The 20,479-nt window shown below is 36.4% G+C and overlaps 1 protein-coding gene across 1 annotated transcript in view; it reads left to right on the forward strand.

Annotated features, from left to right (window-relative positions):
* Positions 1 to 20,479, forward strand: part of LOC140152528 (arginine-hydroxylase NDUFAF5, mitochondrial-like) — a 421,297-nt gene that overhangs the window by 30,089 nt on the left and 370,729 nt on the right. Inside the window, exon 6 of the mRNA XM_072174884.1 lies at positions 10,387 to 10,493. Coding sequence (XP_072030985.1) covers positions 10,387 to 10,493 — 107 coding nt within the window. The remainder of the gene's footprint in view (positions 1 to 10,386; positions 10,494 to 20,479) is intronic.

A 20,479-nucleotide genomic window follows, 5' to 3' on the forward strand; every position in this document is an offset into this window, starting at 1 on the left:
TTCTTTGTTGACCCCTCCTCACTATATCCTCTGATGTCATCCATCCATCGTCTACATTATGTGCCTCTCCTTTTGACATATTATTTAGGGGGTCCAGTCTGTTAGTTTATGAGTCCATATATTATCTTGTCTTCTAGCTAGGTGTCCAGCCTATCTCCACTTCTTTGTAGACATTGTGTCCCTTCTTGTAACACCAATCAAGACCCTCTCCATTGCCCTTTCCATGACTCTTTCTCCAGCTACTCAGCTTCTCATTTATGATACAATTGCTGAATAGAATAGAATAGAATAGAATAGAATAGAATAGAATAGAATAGAATAGAATAGAATAGAATAGAATAGAATAATGTGATGCCTTAGTCCTAAACACACTATAAAGAAGCATTCTAATACAGCATTACCTACGTCATTTGTCAATGCCAGCTTAGTAAACTAGTCTAAAGCTATTTGCATTTTGTGAAAAGAATGACAGATATTTTGAAGAAAAAGTAGATATCATCCTCCTCCTGCCAATGCGATTAAACTGATGATATTATTGTATCAATGATATGCTATGATGGATTGCATTTATATAACCAGGTACATTGAGTGCAACTTTAGCCTTCTTTTCCACTTTAGATTACAAAACTAGGTCAGTAAACTAAAAATATTTCTCTATTTGTTTCCTATTCTGCTCATTTGCAGTCACTTAGTTTTCATTTCTTTTTTCAAAAACTGAAAAATGGTTTCTGTTTTTGTTGGTCTTGTCAAAAAGTGGGCCAAGTATTTTCTGGGGCACCATCCCCTGTAATCAGAGCTACTGTAGATAGCGATTAATGCAGTCTACGGTAAAAGGCAAAAGGTGCTATCTACTGAAGATAGCACATAATGCAATCTACTTTAAAAGGCAAATTATGCTTTCTACTAAAGATAGCAATTAATGTGATCTACTATAAAAGGCAAATGGTGCTATCTACTGAAGATAAGAAATAATATAATTTACTATAAAAGACAAATTATGCTATCTACTAAAGATAGGAATTCATGCACTCTATTATACAAGACAAATTGTGCTATGCAAGATAAAGTGTGATATCTACTGAAATAGCTATCAATGTAATACTGTAGAAAAGTGTCCTCTTATGAATAGCAATTAATGCAATAGAGCTTTAATGAAGGTAAATGGCTGGCATGTCTACTGACAGAAATGATTGCAATAAATACTATAGAAAGCAAATTGCATTAAGATAGCTACTGAAGATAGCAAGTAAACCAACTTATTAGGAAAAGATATTTTGCTATGTTACTAAACTGCAATGATGCTATCTCCTGAAGATAACAATTAATGCAATCTGCTTCAGAAGGCAATGATGTTATCTACTGTATACTTAAGGACACACACAAACATGCTGGTTCCATGTCATGGACTTCATTCACCATGGTTAGCTCTAGACCAAGTGATCCCACTGAGAGTATATAAAGACAGTTTAACTCCTTGAGACAATATTAAGCCTATTAACTGTGCCTCAAAATTGACCATACTATGTAAACACAACCCTTGTTAAGGACTCTACAAACTTTTTGTTTGAATATTCGATGTAACATGCCTTCGATATTTAATCTATTCCCATTCTAATTCCAGTATTGTTTAAGTTCTAATGAATGTTTGATGACGTAAAATCAATAATATATTTCCACCAGATAGTCTTCATAACAAATATATTATCGATTTTACATCATCAAACATTCGTTAGAACTTAAACATTATTGGAAATATAATGGTAATATATTAAATAACAAGGACATGTTACATCAAATATTATACATCGTCAAATGCTGGAAGTCTGTATCGGTCTTTATTGCGAGATGTTCAAATGCTAACACCTGGAGTACTGCTACTGCTACTGCTACTACTACTACTACTACTGCTACTGCTACTACTGCTACTACTACTACTACTGCTACTGCTACTGCTACTGCTACTACTACTACTACTGCTACTACTACTATATATACAACAACTACTACTACTACTACTACTACTACTGCTATTGCTACTACTACTGCTACTGCTACTACTACTACTACTACTACTACTACTACTACTTAGTAGCCTTTTAATTACAACTTACAGATCTCATTTCTTTGTAATCAGTGCAAGGATTGTATCATCAATAGTTGCTCTTTGGTTATCTAAACTTTGTAACACCAGTTTTAGATATCAATCCTTCAAGGCTTGTCTGAGTAACAAGTAAGACCACTGATTCATGAATTGAAACATCAGACAAGTTTTAAGAGCTTTGGTGCTGAACCCAGATCGGTATTCAATGAAGTTATTATCATGAAACTGCCAATAACCTTGGCTGGGCAGCTTTAGGTACATGGTCACTAGATGGGAAGGAACAGACACTGGACTTACGTTGGTCATTTGACTTCACAATTAGTGGGTCTGAAGTGGGGTAACTAGAAGTGAGGCAGTCAATTGACTTTCACAATCAGTAGCCTAGTACATGTCACCAGAATGGGTGGTTTACTGGACATTTGAAATCGCTGGGCTCTCCCTTGAAGGCTCTGATTAGGCAAAAACCAAAAGTTTGTCTCAGCTTTTAGTTTGGATTATTTTAGTTGTCAGGGGAAAAGTAAGAAAATTTACCACAAAGCGGCCAAATAAAGTGGGCCAAAAGTGTAATAATTATTGTAGTGCAATGTTATTGTCATTCATTACCACCATTTTTCAAACTTGTTTCATGAAATTATCATAAGTTTTTGCTTTTGAAAATATATCTTCCATTTGCTGTTTTGATGCACATTTCATATGCGATCAACAGGTACATGAGCTTACTCGCGGTTATTATGTGTGCTTGTTTGTGCATTAAGAAAAAATACGCGAACGCAAGTTATTATGTGCGAGATTGGAATAATTACGCATTTTGTGATTAATTGTGAAATATTAATTACCTCCATTGGCATTTGCGTTCACATTTTTACAAATAATTAAATGCAAGTTTTTAAATGATGAGCATTCTACTTCACCTCACACTCCCAAAAATGACAATTGCACTTCAACTTCAAAAGTAAGGTGCAATTAGGTGATACCGGTTAGAAAAGTTATTTCAAGGCCTGTATTCACATGTCTTGTCTTCTTTTGTCTTGTCTTGTCATGTCTTGTCTTGTAGGATTACTATTCAATTTGCACTGAAGGGGTAAGGATATGCCAAGGTTGTTTTTAATTGTTCGAGATGTCTTTCACTTTTTGAGATAACAACATTTATTTAGTATAATACTAGAACCTATTTTTGAACCGTGAAATCTGTCGACTGTATTCAATAAATAAGCATCAGCATTATCATTGTTTCACTAAATGTAATAATACCGTCAAACAAAATGAGTCATTTGTATGTGATATAAATCCCTTTTTATTAAACATTCTTGTCCAATAAGTAGGCAACCACTTTCAGAAATTTTCATCAACGGTAGAATTACAGTTTCTGAGATTTGATTATGCTCATGTTGCATAAAACAATGACATAAGAAAAATTTGACCATTTTGCCATAACTCAAAAATCCATTTTAGCGACAAATACTTCATTTGAGTTGATCACATCCCAAATTATTCAAATTTATTCCATTAAAATACTTGTCCTGGCTTCATATGTCATAAATACATTTCGTAGAAGCGCTTGTTTTTGTTCCGACTTATACTTACCTGACTTAATATGAGGTCTATGCTGTAGAAGGAATCGCCGACTCGCCACTTAACATTTACATTGGCAAGCTACTTGAATTGAAGTGAGCAAAGATTTGCATTGAAGTTTACATGTCTAAGTAAATAAACAATCTGACCATGTTTGCGATAAAATAACACACTTGCATTACATGCCTAGTCAAGTATTTTTTGCGCCTTTTTAAAAGTAGAATGATATATTATTTATTTAATGATTTCAATATTATCAAAATACAAATTAATATAATTATAAATTCAAATTGAAATGACAAATCTTTGCAGGCATCAACGGCACGTTTAAAAACAAGTCATTAGTCACATGATATTAATCTTCATTTTCCAGTAAGCATAATTATCAAAATACATTCAAATATTACTGTACATTCAAATTGAAAAGGCAAACAAGACGGTGTTGTGGAGGCTCATTGGACCCCTTCAATTTAGGTTTTGCAGGGCTTAAAGGGTCCGGAAAAAATCAGTTGGACTCTTTAAATTTTGAGGTTGCGCTATCCCTGCTTCAGTGCATGAAATCAAAGCATTAAAAACATGTATTTGTTTGAAGATAACATGTCTGGATAACAGACAGATCTGTATAAATGAGGTCCAGATAAAGGAGGTTGGACAGGGGCCCTAAGGCAGACCCCTGGACCCCTGGACCCAACCTGTATATGGTTTTGTGTCACAGTGCTCATGATGCATGTTTGGCTTACACTTGAACCAGTAGCATGCCTGATGGAGGGGGGGGGGGCATGAACATACATTCGGTAAGCACCTTGATTTGGGTATAAAGTGTAAAATTACAAATTGTTGCACACTTTGCACGATGTATATTAACTGTGTATCAACTTTTACTTACAATAGTATGAAACTGAAAATTTTTTCACTCTGCACGTGCAGATATCTCGGTAAAATTGGACCGAACTAATGCTCACTGGGCAAATGTTTTTCTTCCCCTCCCCCAAAGTCCAGATACGCCACTGATTTGAACTCCATGCTATTGGGCCCTAGGCTACTTTGGTGACAGGCCCCTTTTCCATAAATCTGCCACTGAATATACAAAAGGATACATCGAATATGGGAACAATTGGTAAGAAAGAACAAGGAAATACCAACTTCATGTGGGGAATACAAACAGAATGTAGGGGGTTAAGTAACCTATGTAGGTACAGAAGAAGGTAAAGTTTTATGTCCCCCCCAAAAAACATTTTCCAAAGCCCACAAAGTGTAAAATGTTGCGAAAACAAAGTGGAACAAGTGATGAAAATCACTGTGCACCTGAGCAGACAAATGAAACCAACAATAAACCAAACAGATCTACTGATGTTTTGAGCAGATAAACTGCTCCTCTTCAGGGAAAAGCAAGAAAGCAATAAAAGAGCAAAATAGAATCCACGCACGTATGCACTGTCTAAACCTGTATAAATTGACTGCTTAATGGAAACTAATACAAGATACATGTGCTGCATACGCAATATACTATATACCCTACCATTCAAAATGATATAAATTAACCTTAATTACTTTGGATTGTTTATGTTCTTGCATGGAAACCTTATAATACAGATAGATATCCCCAACTTGTAGTATTTTTAGCCGCCCCACGTCGACCGGCTACATGTATGCGCTATATATGTATAGATTTACCGTCTAGCCCGAGGGGTGACCAGCCAATCATACTACGCTGATTGTTGACATTTTGCACATGATCAATAGTCATTTTTATGCTTGCATTTTGTTTGTAGCTGTTCCATTTAGTATGTGCCCTGCGGTTATAATCCATACTCCAGTACCTGTAATTTTACCAATCCACAAGACATAGGGATGCATAAGGGGAAAATTAAATAGACAGAGATATGGGGCTTTCCAAATGACCGTATTTTAAAGCTAGTGCTTGGGGCATGTTTTGATACCCTTCTCATGTTGTACTGCTTTTGCTGGCAAAGTTAGGCTTCAGTTAACACAACATTAATAAGGCCCATCCAGCAATCTCTGTGGAGAAAACATTAAAGTAAAATAATGACAATGTTGACAAAGTTGTACTAATCGTCAAATTTGAAAAAACATTTGGAAAACTGACCTTTCCTGATGCAATGACTTAAGAAATGTCAAACAAAGCTAAGGTAATATGTGACACGATCTGACACGAGGCCAAATGCTGCAAATTTAAAATTGAAATAAAGGCAAAAATGTGGAGTAAAAAACATTAAAATATATAAAAAAATAACATCACAAATCTTCATAAGTTTAGAACCAAGTATGCTAGACCTTTGGTGGTTTCAGTATATAATAGCCTAATAATATTATGATGTTTGTATGAGGTACAAATAATTAGGGAACATCAATGCTTAAAGATGCTTCCTTTGGCCTCCATGGACCAGATAATGTCACATATGTCAGTTATTTCGTTCACACAATGGTCACTAAACTGGAACCTAACTTTAGTTTGGTGACAGTGTGTGAATTGCGTAGCTTTATTGGCTTAATGTGTTATGAATATCTCATAGATGTGCAACAAGACATTTTAGCCATATGCAAGTTTGACTTATATTTCTATTATATGAATTAAATCTCATATTCCGTGATTTTATCAAAACTTTCATATTATGTCACAAATACAGCAGCTTATAATGCCTTGATTCTTGTATGGTATGGTAGTTCATATTTATGTCAAGATAACTGTGCTAAGGAACTCTTAAAATTGCCATGGACAGAAAGTTTGCCATAAATACATTACGCTGTAGTTTAGGGAAGCTAGGAAAAAAGAAGATCCAGGACATGTTGTCAAGTGCAATCAAACATGACCCTTTTTCTCTCTCTCTAGTAGTTCTACTCATAAATCAAAATGACAATTTATGACATCCTCTCTTTACTGCTCAAGTTGCTGAGAATCAAAACATTTTAAACTGATAAAGCACAGCATTTTATTAGGCCGCTGTCTAGCCGGCTGTATATTTTGCAAAGCCTAGCCTCCCTGTAGTCCCTGAGACATGGACTAGTTAGGGTTGCTACATGTTTATCAGTGGTGGGTGGCATTCAAGTAGCCTAATTTGCAGTTGTAATGGAAGACCACTTGACTCAGTACACTGTTATCAGAGACATCTTACACAGTAGATAAAAAATAAAAATATAGGTGAATTAGCATATTTGATTTCTTCATATTACATCGTTATGAATGGGTCGTATGATGATCAGGGCATGGTGAGTTTGTCAGGTCAGTTTGCTCTACAGGACACACATATTAATTTAACATTTTTAAAAGTTTAACAATTTGAAGTTTTTGCTTCAGTATTTAATTAGCATTTGTTCTAAGGCTGTCAGTTATTCAGGAATGGAAATTGTTTTTTGTTGATTTGGGGTGGAAAGAATTCAATCATCAGGTTAACATAGGTAAAAAGCCATGGATCAACATAATTTATGTTCTTATTTTTCTCCCAAAAAGTTTTGTTGAAGGAGTTTTTTGAGTTTTTGTTGCACGCTGCTAACCCGATTGTTTTCTAAGGCTAATAGGCTTTCCCTGTGAAAGGTCCCCTGAATTTGACCAAAATGGAGCTCTGAAAGATATTGAAGATCTAGAGCAGGTTGATAACTTTTTATGAGGATGCCGGCAACTAAGTAGGTGGGGGGATGCGTTTTAGCCATTTTTTATGTCGCCATTGGATTAACACGTAATCAAGAAATCTTCACAAACAATTCTAAATGTGTTATGTGTTATTACAAAATTATGTTATTCTTTAAAATCATTGCAGCTTGATAACGAAATCTGCTGTTTTGGGGTGTTTTTTTTTTTCAATTTGTAATTGATAACCGCAAAGTAAATAAACCGTTTATTTTGAACAGGCTTTTAGCCTTGTAGTTTAGTCAGCCTTCTATGTCCCATGATGCATGTCCTGCAATCCTGTGCCACCTGCAATCAACCCAATTGTGAGGTTTCATCTCTCTATGGCAACCCTTGGAGTAGTCAACAATGCAATCAGCAGTGTGATACCAAAGAGCTAAGCTTATATTTCAAGGAGGTTGTTCCATGATTACATCAAATTGATTGAAGGCTTAACACTCCTCCTGATATTGTGCACATCTACATAGTGAATGGGGGCCATTAGAGGAAACTATGATGGAGACTAATTTATAAAGTGTCTGGCTTCTTTACTCATGGGGGAGTTTCTGTTGCTTTTTGATGGGTTTACCTGGATGTTTACAGGTGATATTAGAAAGTTACATTATGCATTCTATGCTATCTTCAGTAGATAGCACCAGTAGCTTTCTATAGTAAATTGCATTAATACTTGCTATCTTGAATGGACACTATCCTTTGTTTTCTTATTAGTATTCTTTATATGCTATCTCAGTATGTAGGAAGCATAATTCCCTTAAATTGCAACATTTGCTTCTAGAGGATTGAATTGGTTGCTATCTTCAGTAGATAGCATAATTTCATAGTAGATTGCTATCTTCAGTAGATAGCAACATTTGCTTCTATAGTAGATTGAATTGGTTGCTATCGTCAGTAGATAGTTTCATAGTAGATTGCTATATTCAGTAGATATCAACATTTGCTTCTATAGTAGATTGAATTGGTTGCTATCTTCAGTAGATAGTTTCATAGTAGATTGCTATCTTCAGTAGATAGCAACATTTGCTTCTATAGTAGATTGAATTGGTTGCTATCTTCAGTAGATAGGATAATTTCCTTTCTATAGTATATTGCTAATTGCTATCCTCAGTAGATAGCAACATTTGCTTGTATAATAGATTGAATTGGTTGCCATCTTCAGAAGATAGCATGATTCCCTTTCTATAGTAGATTACAAACTACTATAACAACATTTGCCACTTCCACAAAAATATTTTAATTTTGATGTATTTAGTAGGATTTCAACCAGGACTGCCATTGTCAAAATTTTATTATCGTACCATCAATGGTATTTCTTCCAAGTAAGTTCCAGCAAATTTACACCCTTTGTGATACATGTAGTGACAAGTTGTGAATTTTGGATTACTGACTCCCACATGTTCAGCTAATAATATTTTAGTGCCATAAAACTTTCATGTTATAAATGTTTGTGCATATAATGCTTAACTTCATTTTATCACCACAATCCATTACATGTGGTATGCTCTCTCCAAATACTCCTATGGTCATGTACATCTGTTGACGTGCATATAGTTACAATACAGTGAATTTTTGAGTTTAAGGGGACTTTTATAAGGCTTAGCATTCTTCACAGAAGAGCCAAGAGGTGAATGCATAGATATCAAACAAACACACAGTTAAAATAAAAGTTTGCCGCTCACAATATTTAATGATTGCAGAGTCCGAGTTCTTACAAAGTAATACAGTGCAGGCCATTGTGACCCGTCCTGTATACCAACACCACTATATTTGTTGTGAACTACTTCCAAGTAGAAATGACTCCATTGGGAATGCTTGTTAATGACAGTGTGTGGGCAAACCTAATGATATCAAAATACAGCTCTAGTTATTAGGAGAGTAATAGACAACATAATATGAAATGTAAAGTAAATAGGTATGAAGTATATATGAGGCAATATGTTTAGGCGTGGGGGATGTTGTGCAAAATTTGCAGGGGATGCCAATTTATGGAGATTTTAAGGCAAGAAGGCCAATAGCAGCCAGGTGTCCAATTTTTAGAAATGTACAATAGAGATATTGTCAAATGTCAATGGATCATTCCTAAAATTGACACTTTTCTGCCATTCATGGGTGAACAATGATACAAGGTATTATGAAATAACAAAAGCGAGGTCGAGTGCATGATATTGATGTTCATCCCATCAATGGCAGGTAAATGCCAATTACAGGAATGATCTATAGACATTGATTCACAGCTACACATATGACACATGGCAGTTAAAACCAATAAGCCCTTCTTGCACTACCCCATTGATATACAGGAAATACAAAATCATTTTTATTTTGCAAAAATATATACCATACTTTCATATTTTTTCTTTCATTTTTTGTTTTGATAAACCGAGGATAAAGTTTATTTTTAGTGAATCTTGTCACACAAAGCACTTCAGAAAATATTTCAGTTTCCTCCACATATACAGATTTCACTTCTTTGAGGTTAAGTGGTTTCAGGAATAAACAGGAATCATCCGGAAAATGAGTGACAGTGTTGATAACTTGAGATATTGTTATGCGTTCCATGGTTATTTATAAAATAGGTTCATAAAAACTTGTTTCCTGAAAAAAAAATCCAGTCAAAGCTGATTTTGCAAGAAAAAAGTTGTACTGATATTCATGAGCTAGACTAGTGTAAAGACTCTATCGAGGAATTAAGCAACTTACAGAATAAAATTGTATAATCCTTCAATAGAAGATTTCTAGGCTAATTCCGTGCTCTTTTACATGACGGGCTCAAGTTTGCCATAAATCCTTACTTCCTTTTATCCCACTGAATCTAAGGGCAGGCTGCGCCTGATTATGATATAATGAAGGCTTAATTACATTATATTCTAGTCATGCACTGGTTCGATTCCTGGTGCTGGAAGATGTGTCCACCATTTTCTTTTTAGAATTAAATCGTCGGTGTTTTGCATTACTTTTTGTTATTTGCCATTAGCCCTATGCTTATTTCTTTCATTATATTTGTGTTATTGTTGTCTCTCTGTTTCATAAAAATAACTTTTAGTTTTGTTTGATGTGATCTTGTTGATAGGAACAAGCAGAACCCATGGAAGGTATACCTACAGTGAAAGTGATTGCTGATGAGGAATTCCTTCCTTTTAAGGAGAACTCACTGGACCTAGTGGTCAGCAGTCTCAGGTATGTAATAATAATAGTATGACAAGGCAAAAATCAAATTGCTGCATTAACTTCCTAAATAGTAAAATGGGGAGGTTGCATGGTCATCCTCCAGTTCAATGTCATTATGAAAACCTGTACAAAGAGAGGTTGGTATGGGACAGATATATAATGTTAATATCACAAAAAATGTATGTTCTTCACTGTACTTCTCTTTTGCAAATATTCAAAATTCAGACCGGTTGCGAGAGCAACACAACGCTTGTTTTGTGAGGCGTTCACTATTCAGGTGCAATAATCATACATCATAAAAACTATAAAAAAATAGTTAGCTTATGTGCTTACTATCGAGCGCTTTTGAAAACATGAAATTGTACCAAAGTCTGGCGCTTTACCAACTGAGCTAATTGGGTTGAGACACACATTTACTTGTTCGTATTTAACTATTTGTATTGATGATTTGCTCAAAACCCTTTACACTTTTGTGGATGGGGCTCTTCATGTTTGCATGTTTTAAAAGCGCTCGATAGTAAGCACATATGCTAACTATCAAGTTTTTATGGTAATAATAAATTAAAGGAGTATTTCGTGATCCTTGCATCCTCTTTTTATGATATTTTTCAGTAGATATCCATAAAAAAAACTTTCAGTTGATTCCGATTTTGCGTTTGCAAGTTATTCATGATCGTGTGTATTTCACTGCTCCATAGACAATGTGTTGTAATTTCGTTCTGGTATACCAGAACAAAATTCAAATTTCACGATATCTTTGCTAAACGAATTAATCTGCAAGAAATTTTTTGTACACAAACATTATGTAGCCAGAGGTTTCCAGTGGTATAAAAATCTCAACTTTTTTTGAGATAAGTGGGGGATGAGGCTGTGGATCATGAAATGCCCTTTTAATATAGCTATAATAATGCAGCAATAATAATAAAAGACATTAATTTTATTAAAAGCACACTACTGCATGCAAAGTAGGCTTCTTTGTCTTGTACATCATACAGGTACATGTATGCAATTGCTTCCAATGTCTTGTAGGTGGTTATGTTGTTTTGCAAGGTAGCATTCCTGAAAAGTGACCATTCTATATAGGTCGTATTCCCTTTGGTTATGTTAACAACATTCCCTAAGCTGTTTAAAAGTACTTTAAAATGTGTTTGGCCATTTTAAGACTTTTGAAGTCGGATGAATATTTCATTAATATTTTCCCAGATGGTGCTATGTAAGGGTGTAATCCTTTGTCATCTATTTATGCCCCAGCGGTGCCTACATGAAATATTGATTATATGATTTGATTTTCTGTTAGTGTTGCTAGTCCATTTAGGGTATACTGTCAGGCATAACATTTCGTTGGCTGTATTCCATAGTGGCGTATAGTGATTTTTGGTCATTTTTTTGAAAATTGGCACATATGTTCTCTTTCATTTTTTCTAAGTCTCATCAGTCATAATTAGCTAATTAATTAGTAATTAATTAATTAAATGTGGCGTATAGTTACAAAGTGACATTTTTGTATTCCATAGTAGGCGTATCGACCATACGCCACTTTTTATACACATTTTATAATTATGAAATATCGGCAAAAATGAAAAACATCGTATGTCATAGTGGCGTATACGTATCGGACCTATACGCCACTATGGAATACTGAACGACGAAAAATAACGCCATAGGGATTACACAGCGACCGAGGTGGCGTACAGTTAATGTTAGGTTAGGGTATTGCGTTTTGTTTGTTTTCCATAGTGACGTATAGGTTTATTTTCAGTTTGCCAGCAATAGTATGTATTTATTTCTTTTGAAAAATATATAACAATAAAATCTATTTAGTTTACTACAGAAATTTCACATCATTTACAAAATATAATGAATGTCTGATTTACACAACTCGATTTTAAATTGGCATTTTTCAAACCCGATTTTCTCGAAAAGTTGTTTATTCGCGGGGCCCCACTATACGCCACTATGGAATACAGACAACGATTTTTGTGAATTTCATGTTTTGAAGAGAACCCATGTTTCTAGCTTCTGTGACACGAATCTTTTGTGAATTTGTACATTTCTTTAAAGGCCTATAGGAAAATTAAATATTTACATACATGTAAATTTTGTGAATCAACTGTACTTGAGAAATTTTCATCCATTGGAACATTTCATGCTTGACAGTATTATTTTATAGAAGTTATAAATTATAAGAAATAAAATAATGTGTGACCAAGAACATTCACTCAATGTGTGTATATTTTCATTGTTACCAAACCTCAGCACAAATACACATCAAATTGGCCTTCCATACCATGGCTGAAGACCCTCAAATACCATAATTTTTAAAGAAAAACATCAAATCACAAATCAAAACTAATATAAAAGACAAGAAACCACAGCTGGGGGGGGCTATAATTTTAATTAATCCAGTATATATTTCAAGCCAATCAGTGAGCTGCATACACCTAAAAAACCAAAACAGCAAAACAACAACAACAACATTTTGATAAACAATGTGGTACATCACAGAATAAGGGAAAATTGTCTTGAGACATCAGGAAAACACAACAAAGCGAAGATTTAGACTCAGCATTGCCCCAACGATCATCAGGACCATTTAATAAGAGCTTATTATCCATTCAACAATTTTAGATATAAATATGATTAAGATAAATAATGATACAATTTCATAGAAATTAAGCCATAAACATAAATTGAGATATTTAACGACAGCAAGCATTTTCAAATTATTTATCTTTCAAGAAATTATTTAAATACAAGTATTATTGGAAAAATGTGTACAAGCCAACCAACCATATAGAATGGACACACAAAAGTTGACTTCTGTATCACATTTAACCAAAATAATTTATGTTAAGCCAAATACAGATCTTTGGATCAACCCGAGAGGATTGGATTGGAAAACCACATTTTAAATACAATTTAATTTAATTTAATTAATTAAATAATTAGGCATCTCCAAAAGAAGAAATAATGCCAGCCCAAATAATGAACCTTAAGTATAATTAATATATCAATAAGGCAAAATAATCTGCTGACAAATACATCAAGTCACTATAGATACATGTACTCCAAACTCTGAAACATTAATTAACATACTAAAAGCGTAGTAGAAAGTGGAGACAATCTACTGACAAGGTTCTTCAGGATTTGAAGAAACTCCATACAAAGCATTCATTTCCCATTAAAAGCGCATTAGAAAGTGGAGACAATCTACCGACAAGTCTCGTTAGGTATTGACCAGACTCCATACAAGTCCATACAAAGCGCAGTAGAAAGTGGAGACAATCTACCCACGAGATTCCTCAGGATTTGAAGAAACTCCATACAAAGCATTCATTTCCCATTAAGAGCGCAGTAGAAAGTGGAGACAATCTACCGACAAGTCTCGTCAGGTATTGACCAGACTCCAACCAAGTCCATACAAAGCGCAGTAGAAAGTGGAGACAATCTACCTACGAGAGATTCCTCAGGATTTGAAGAAACTCCATACAAAGCATTCATTTCCCAATAAGAGCGCAGTAGAAAGTGGAGACAATCTACCGACAAGTCTCGTCAGGTATTGACCAGACTCCATACAAGTCCATACAAAGCGCAGTAGAAAGTGGAGACAATCTACCTACGAGATTCCTCAGGATTTGAAGAAACTCCATACAACGCATTCATTTCCCATTAAGAGCGCAGTAGAAAGTGGAGACAATCTACCGACAAGTCTCGTCAGGTATTGACCAGACTCCATACAAGTCCATACAAAGCGCAGTAGAAAGTGGAGACAATCTACCTACGAGAGATTCCTCAGGATTTGAAGAAACTCCATACAAAGCATTCATTTCCCAATAAGAGCGCAGTAGAAAGTGGAGACAATCTATCGACAAGTCTCGTCAGGTATTGACCAGACTCCATACAAGTCCATACAAAGCGCAGTAGAAAGTGGAGACAATCTACCTACAAGAGATTCCTCAGGATTTGAAGAAACTCCATACAAAGCATTCATTTCCCATTAAGAGCGCAGTAGAAAGTGGACACAATCTACCGACAAGTCTCGTCAGGTATTGACCAGACTCCATACAAAGCGCAGTAGAAAGTGGAGACAATCTACCTACGAGAGATTCCTCAGGATTTGAAGAAACTCCATAGAAAGCATTCGTTTCCGTATTAAGAGCGCGGTAGAAAGTGGAGACAATCTACGGACAAGTCTCGTCAGGTATTGACCAGACTCCATACAAAGCGCAGTAGAAAGTGGAGACAATCTACAGACAAGATTCTTCAGGATTTGAAGAACCTCTATATACGAGGGGGTATCAAAAAGTTTTAGAAATCGCCCAGAAGTGAAAGAGCTATATCAATGAAATTTTGTCAGTGCAATCACTGGTCCTTATGTACACTATGGTGCAAAAATGGTCTCATAAGTATGTTTACTTTTTTTTTATGTTTCGCTAGATGCTTATAACCTGCTGCCCCAGTTACTGCGCATAAACTGCAAGATTGAGAAAATTGAGGCAAGCAGCGTTATTAAGATCCTGCATTTGAAGGGTTGCAGTGCCTAGAAAATCGATGATGAAATGAAAGTTATTTTCGGTGGTGATTGTGATATTGTCGCTGTTGCTTTTTGGAAAATGAATTTTTATTTCATCACAGATTTTTTGGGCACTGTAACCCTTAAAATGGAACTTAATCATGCTACATGCCTCAATTTTCTCCATTTTGCTGGTTATGCGGTTACATAGGCAGGTACTGACATCTAGCGCCTGTAAAAAAAAGTAAACATTCTTATGAGACCATTTTTGCATCATAGTGTACATAAGGACCAGTGATTGCACTGACAAAATTTCATTGATATAGCTTTTTCACTTCTGGGCGATTTCTAAAACTTTTTGATACCCCCTCGTATATCATACATATACATCATTATCCCTCATACAGAGAGACTATACAACACATTTATCTAACGTATCTAAAGCGTAGAGCGGGAGTAATTTGACAAAATTTTATTGAAGCATCTATGACATTTTTGACTTAACTGAAATACCCTTCCCAACAAAGGGAGGGAGGGTGGGTGGGTGGGTTTTTGGTCCTGCCTGATCGAATGGAGAAATGCAAGTGAATCACAAGAAAAGTATGGCCACAACAAAGGAATGGAAAATAGAATGGAAGATCTGATTGGTTGCATACCACTAAAGTGACAACTGAGTGGTCAAAAATTGGGCTTGTTGCTAAACAACAATAACAACCTTAAACTATGATCTGAATCAATAGCTTGAAAGCTTGAGAGTAGGCTAGAAACTCTGAAGTGGACTTGAGTGGACTCAAGTGGAAATTGAGGGGATAAGCCTCTGCACCCAGATGCACATGATTGCCCAATAGCCCCTGATGCTAAGACAATCTAGTTTTTAAAAGATTTGCACTTTTAAAAACGGAATTAACTTATTATGCCATAAAAATTCTGACACATGCAAAAGTTGCCAAATTCTCAGATAAAGGATAATTTTTCTTAATTGCCCAAATTGCTCTGCTTGATACCATATTAGGTCCCTGAGATTATCCAAGTATCATAAATGTCAAAAATGTTATTGTATGCTAGTGAGAAAATGTTCTCACTATACTTTGTTCAGCTCGTAATCGGCGGGCCTTATAACATCGCGGATTAATATCAATATATTTTTTTTAAAGAATTGCCTTGTGACATCTCGCCAGAAACATCAAAAATTATTAACTGATGTCCTATACGTCGCCTACTTTATTTAACACGCACAATATAGACCAGACAGGTCACCCATATCACTCTTAACGTGGGCCTACTTTTCGGCGTACTGATAAAAGCCTAACAATTCCCGCTGATTACAAGCTGATCAAAGTATAGCATACAATGAAATTTTTCTTAGTTGCCCAAATATTTGTTGGAATTTTTTTCTAGGTCCTCACACTTTTAGAAATAACTATTAAACTAGTTATGAAGCAATAGACCTATTTATAATGGCCGAGTTAATTTTTATGAGGTCTTTATAGAAATTAATATTAGCACACAATATAAACTCATCCACAATTCTGAAAACAACAAAAAATTTGCTGAGTAAAAGACATAAATTTAATGAAGTATTATATGAACATATTAATGCAATTTGCTTACAGGTTATGTGTTCAGCTTTCTCGGTTTGTAAGTATAGGAACCCTATGCAGGTCTATCATCTACAAAATATTAATATCAGTCTTAGTTTTATATCAAGCCTGCCTGTTGGGTAAAGATCAAAATATATTCTTAGTCAGTGGCTGAATTTCATTGGTTAGGATGTTGTTACTGGATGTTGTCTAGAAGACGCAGCACACATGTATAGCATGTTGTAAATGTAAAGTGTAATACGCGAACAAGATCATAGTATGCGCAACTGAAACAGTGAACAAATTTTGTTCATTTCAGAATAGGTGTAGTTTTCATGGTGATAACTTAATTTTTGCTAAACAAAATAGTGTTTAATTGCTAAAATGATATTTTACTAAGTATGAGGTGTGCAGGTATCCGCTACTCAAAATGTGGACCTGCCTATCGTATATCAAACTGTAGAGCAGGGGTCCGCAAATAGCGAATAGCGTGGCTTCCCGAGTGGCGCGTGGCGCCGTTTAGATTAAAAAAAAAAACAAAAAATAAATTAATAATCCTATGTTCTCCTTGTAAAGACAGGCTAAAATAGTACAAAATATTGCACCAAATGGCATCATTTGCACCTCAAATTTCAAAAAAATCAATAGCTTCAAAGGGGGGACACCCCCTCTGACTTCCCCCGGCGGTGCTAGAGCACCACGATGGCTGCTGGCGCTTTGCAGTTTTCTTTTATTTCATGTGGCGCTTCAACAAATCTATTTGAGGAAGCCTGCTGTAGAGGATAGTAAAAACAAAAATTCATATCGTTTATTCTCTAAGTAATCAAAATATTGCGACTAAGCACATGTCTCTTGCATAATAAATGGATTTTAGTCTCTAAATTGAAATACAATAGTGCATATGATATGTGACCGGTGGGACTTCCATTTGCCAGCCTTAATAACAAATTGTAGTCATGTAATACATACCCTACATAGTTGCTTTAAAGGTAATGTAGGGATCTCCAGTATAAAATTCAACATGTTTTGAGTATTTACAAGGATGATTTCAAAATGCAAGTTTTTCAAACTTTATATTATAATGTAAACATAACATGCATAGGCAGAAAGTTCAGAGAACATACCTATCTGTGCAGTGACTTGAACCCCAGACTCTTGGATAACAAGTCATCTGACATACCTATCTGTGCAGTGACTTGAACCCCAGACTCTTGGATAACAAGTCATCTGATATACCTATCTGTGCAGTGACTTGAACCCCAGCCTTTTGGATAACAAGTCAGCTGATATACCTATCTGTGCAGTGACTTGAACCCCAGACTCTTGGATAACAAGTCAGCTGATATACCTATCTGTGTAGTGACTTGAACCCCAGACTCTTGGATAACAAGTCATCTGATATACCTATCTGTGCAGTGACTTGAACCCCAGCCTTTTGGATAACAAGTCAGCTAATATACCTATCTGTGCAGTGACTTGAACCCCAGACTCTTGGATAATGAGTCAGCTGACATACCTATCTGTGCAGTGACTTGAACCCCAGACTCTTGGATAACAAGTCAGCTGATATACCTATCTGTGCAGTGACTTGAACCCCAGACTCTTGGATAACAAGTCAGCTGATATACCTATCTGTGCAGTGACTTGAACCCCAGACTCTTGGATAACAAGTCAGCTGACATACCTATCTGTGCAGTGACTTGAACCCCAGACTCTTGGATAACAAACTCCCAACATACCTATCTGTGCAGTGACTTGAACCCCAGACTCTTGGATAATGAGTCAGCTGACATACCTATCTGTGCAGTGACTTGAACCCCAGACTCTTGGATAACAAGTCAGCTGACATACCTATCTGTGCAGTGACTTGAACCCCAGACTCTTGGATAACAAGTCAGCTGATATACCTATCTGTGCAGTGACTTGAACCCCAGACTCTTGGATAACAAACTCCCAACATACCTATCTGTGCAGTGACTTGAACCCCAGACTCTTGGATAATGAGTCATCTGACATACCTATCTGTGCAGTGACTTGAACCCCAGACTCTTGGATAACAAGTCAGCTGATATACCTATCTGTGCAGTGACTTGAACCCCAGACTCTTGGATAACAAACTCCCAACATACCTATCTGTGCAGTGACTTGAACCCCAGACTCTTGGATAATGAGTCAGCTGACATACCTATCTGTGCAGTGACTTGAACCCCAGACTCTTGGATAACAAGTCAGCTGATATACCTATCTGTGCAGTGACTTGAACCCCAGACTCTTGGATAACAAGTCATCTGACATACCTATCTGTGCAGTGACTTGAACCCCAGACTCTTGGATAACAAGTCAGCTGATATACCTATCTGTGCAGTGACTTGAACCCCAGACTCTTGGATAACAAACTCCCAACATACCTATCTGTGCAGTGACTTGAACCCCAGACTCTTGGATAATGAGTCATCTGACATACCTATCTGTGCAGTTACTTGAACCCCAGACTCTTGGATAACAAGTCAGCTGACATACCTATCTGTGCAGTGACTTGAACCCCAGACTTTTGGATAACAAACTCCCAACATACCTATCTGTGCAGTGACTTGAACCCCAGACTCTTGGATAACAAGTCATCTGACATACCTATCTGTGCAGTGACTTGAACCCCAGACTCTTGAATAACAAGTCAGCTGATATATCTATCTGTGCAGTGACTTGAACCCCAGACTCTTGGATAACAAGTCAGCTGATATACCTATCTGTTCAGTGACTTGAACCCCAGACTCTTGGATAACAAGTCAGCTGATATACCTATCTGTGCAGTGACTTGAACCCCAGACTCTTGGATAACAAGTCAGCTGACATACCTATCTGTGCAGTGACTTGAACCCCAGACTCTTGGATAACAAGTCAGCTGATATACCTATCTGTGCAGTGACTTGAACCCCAGACTCTTGGATAACAAGTCATCTGACATACCTATCTGTGCAGTGACTTGAACCCTAGACTTTTGGATAACAAGTCAGCTGATATACCTATCTGTGCAGTGACTTGAACCCCAGACTCTTGGATAATGAGTCATCTGACATACCTATCTGTGCAGTTACTTGAACCCCAGACTCTTGGATAACAAGTCAGCTGACATACCTATCTGTGCAGTGACTTGAACCCCAGACTTTTGGATAACAAACTCCCAACATACCTATCTGTGCAGTGACTTGAACCCCAGACTCTTGGATAACAAGTCATCTGACATACCTATCTGTGCAGTGACTTGAACCCCAGACTCTTGGATACCAAGTCAGCTGATATACCTATCTGTGCAGTGACTTGAACCCCATACTCTTGGATAACAAGTCATCTGACATACCTATCTGTGCAGTGACTTGAACCCCAGACTCTTGGATAACAAACTCCCAACATACCTATCTGTGCAGTGACTTGAACCCCAGACTCTTGGATAACAAACTCCCAACATACCTATCTGTGCAGTGACTTGAACCCCAGACTCTTGGATAACAAGTCAGCTGATATACCTATCTGTGCAGTGACTTGAACCCCAGACTCTTGGATAACAAGTCATCTGACATACCTATCTGTGCAGTGACTTGAACCCCAGACTCTTGGATAACAAGTCAGCTGATATACCTATCTGTGCAGTGACTTGAACCCCAGACTCTTGGATAACAAGTCAGCTGATATACCTATCTGTGCAGTGACTTGAACCCCAGACTCTTGGATAACAAACTCCCAACATACCTATCTGTGCAGTGACTTGAGCCCCAGACTCTTGGATAATGAGTCATCTGACATACCTATCTGTGCAGTTACTTGAACCCCAGACTCTTGGATAACAAGTCAGCTGACATACCTATCTCAAGCGCAGTGACTTGAACCCCAGACTCTTGGATAAC

This window comes from Amphiura filiformis, chromosome 5, assembly GCF_039555335.1.
Source record: "Amphiura filiformis chromosome 5, Afil_fr2py, whole genome shotgun sequence".
NCBI classification, from domain to species: Eukaryota; Metazoa; Echinodermata; class Ophiuroidea; order Amphilepidida; family Amphiuridae; genus Amphiura; species Amphiura filiformis.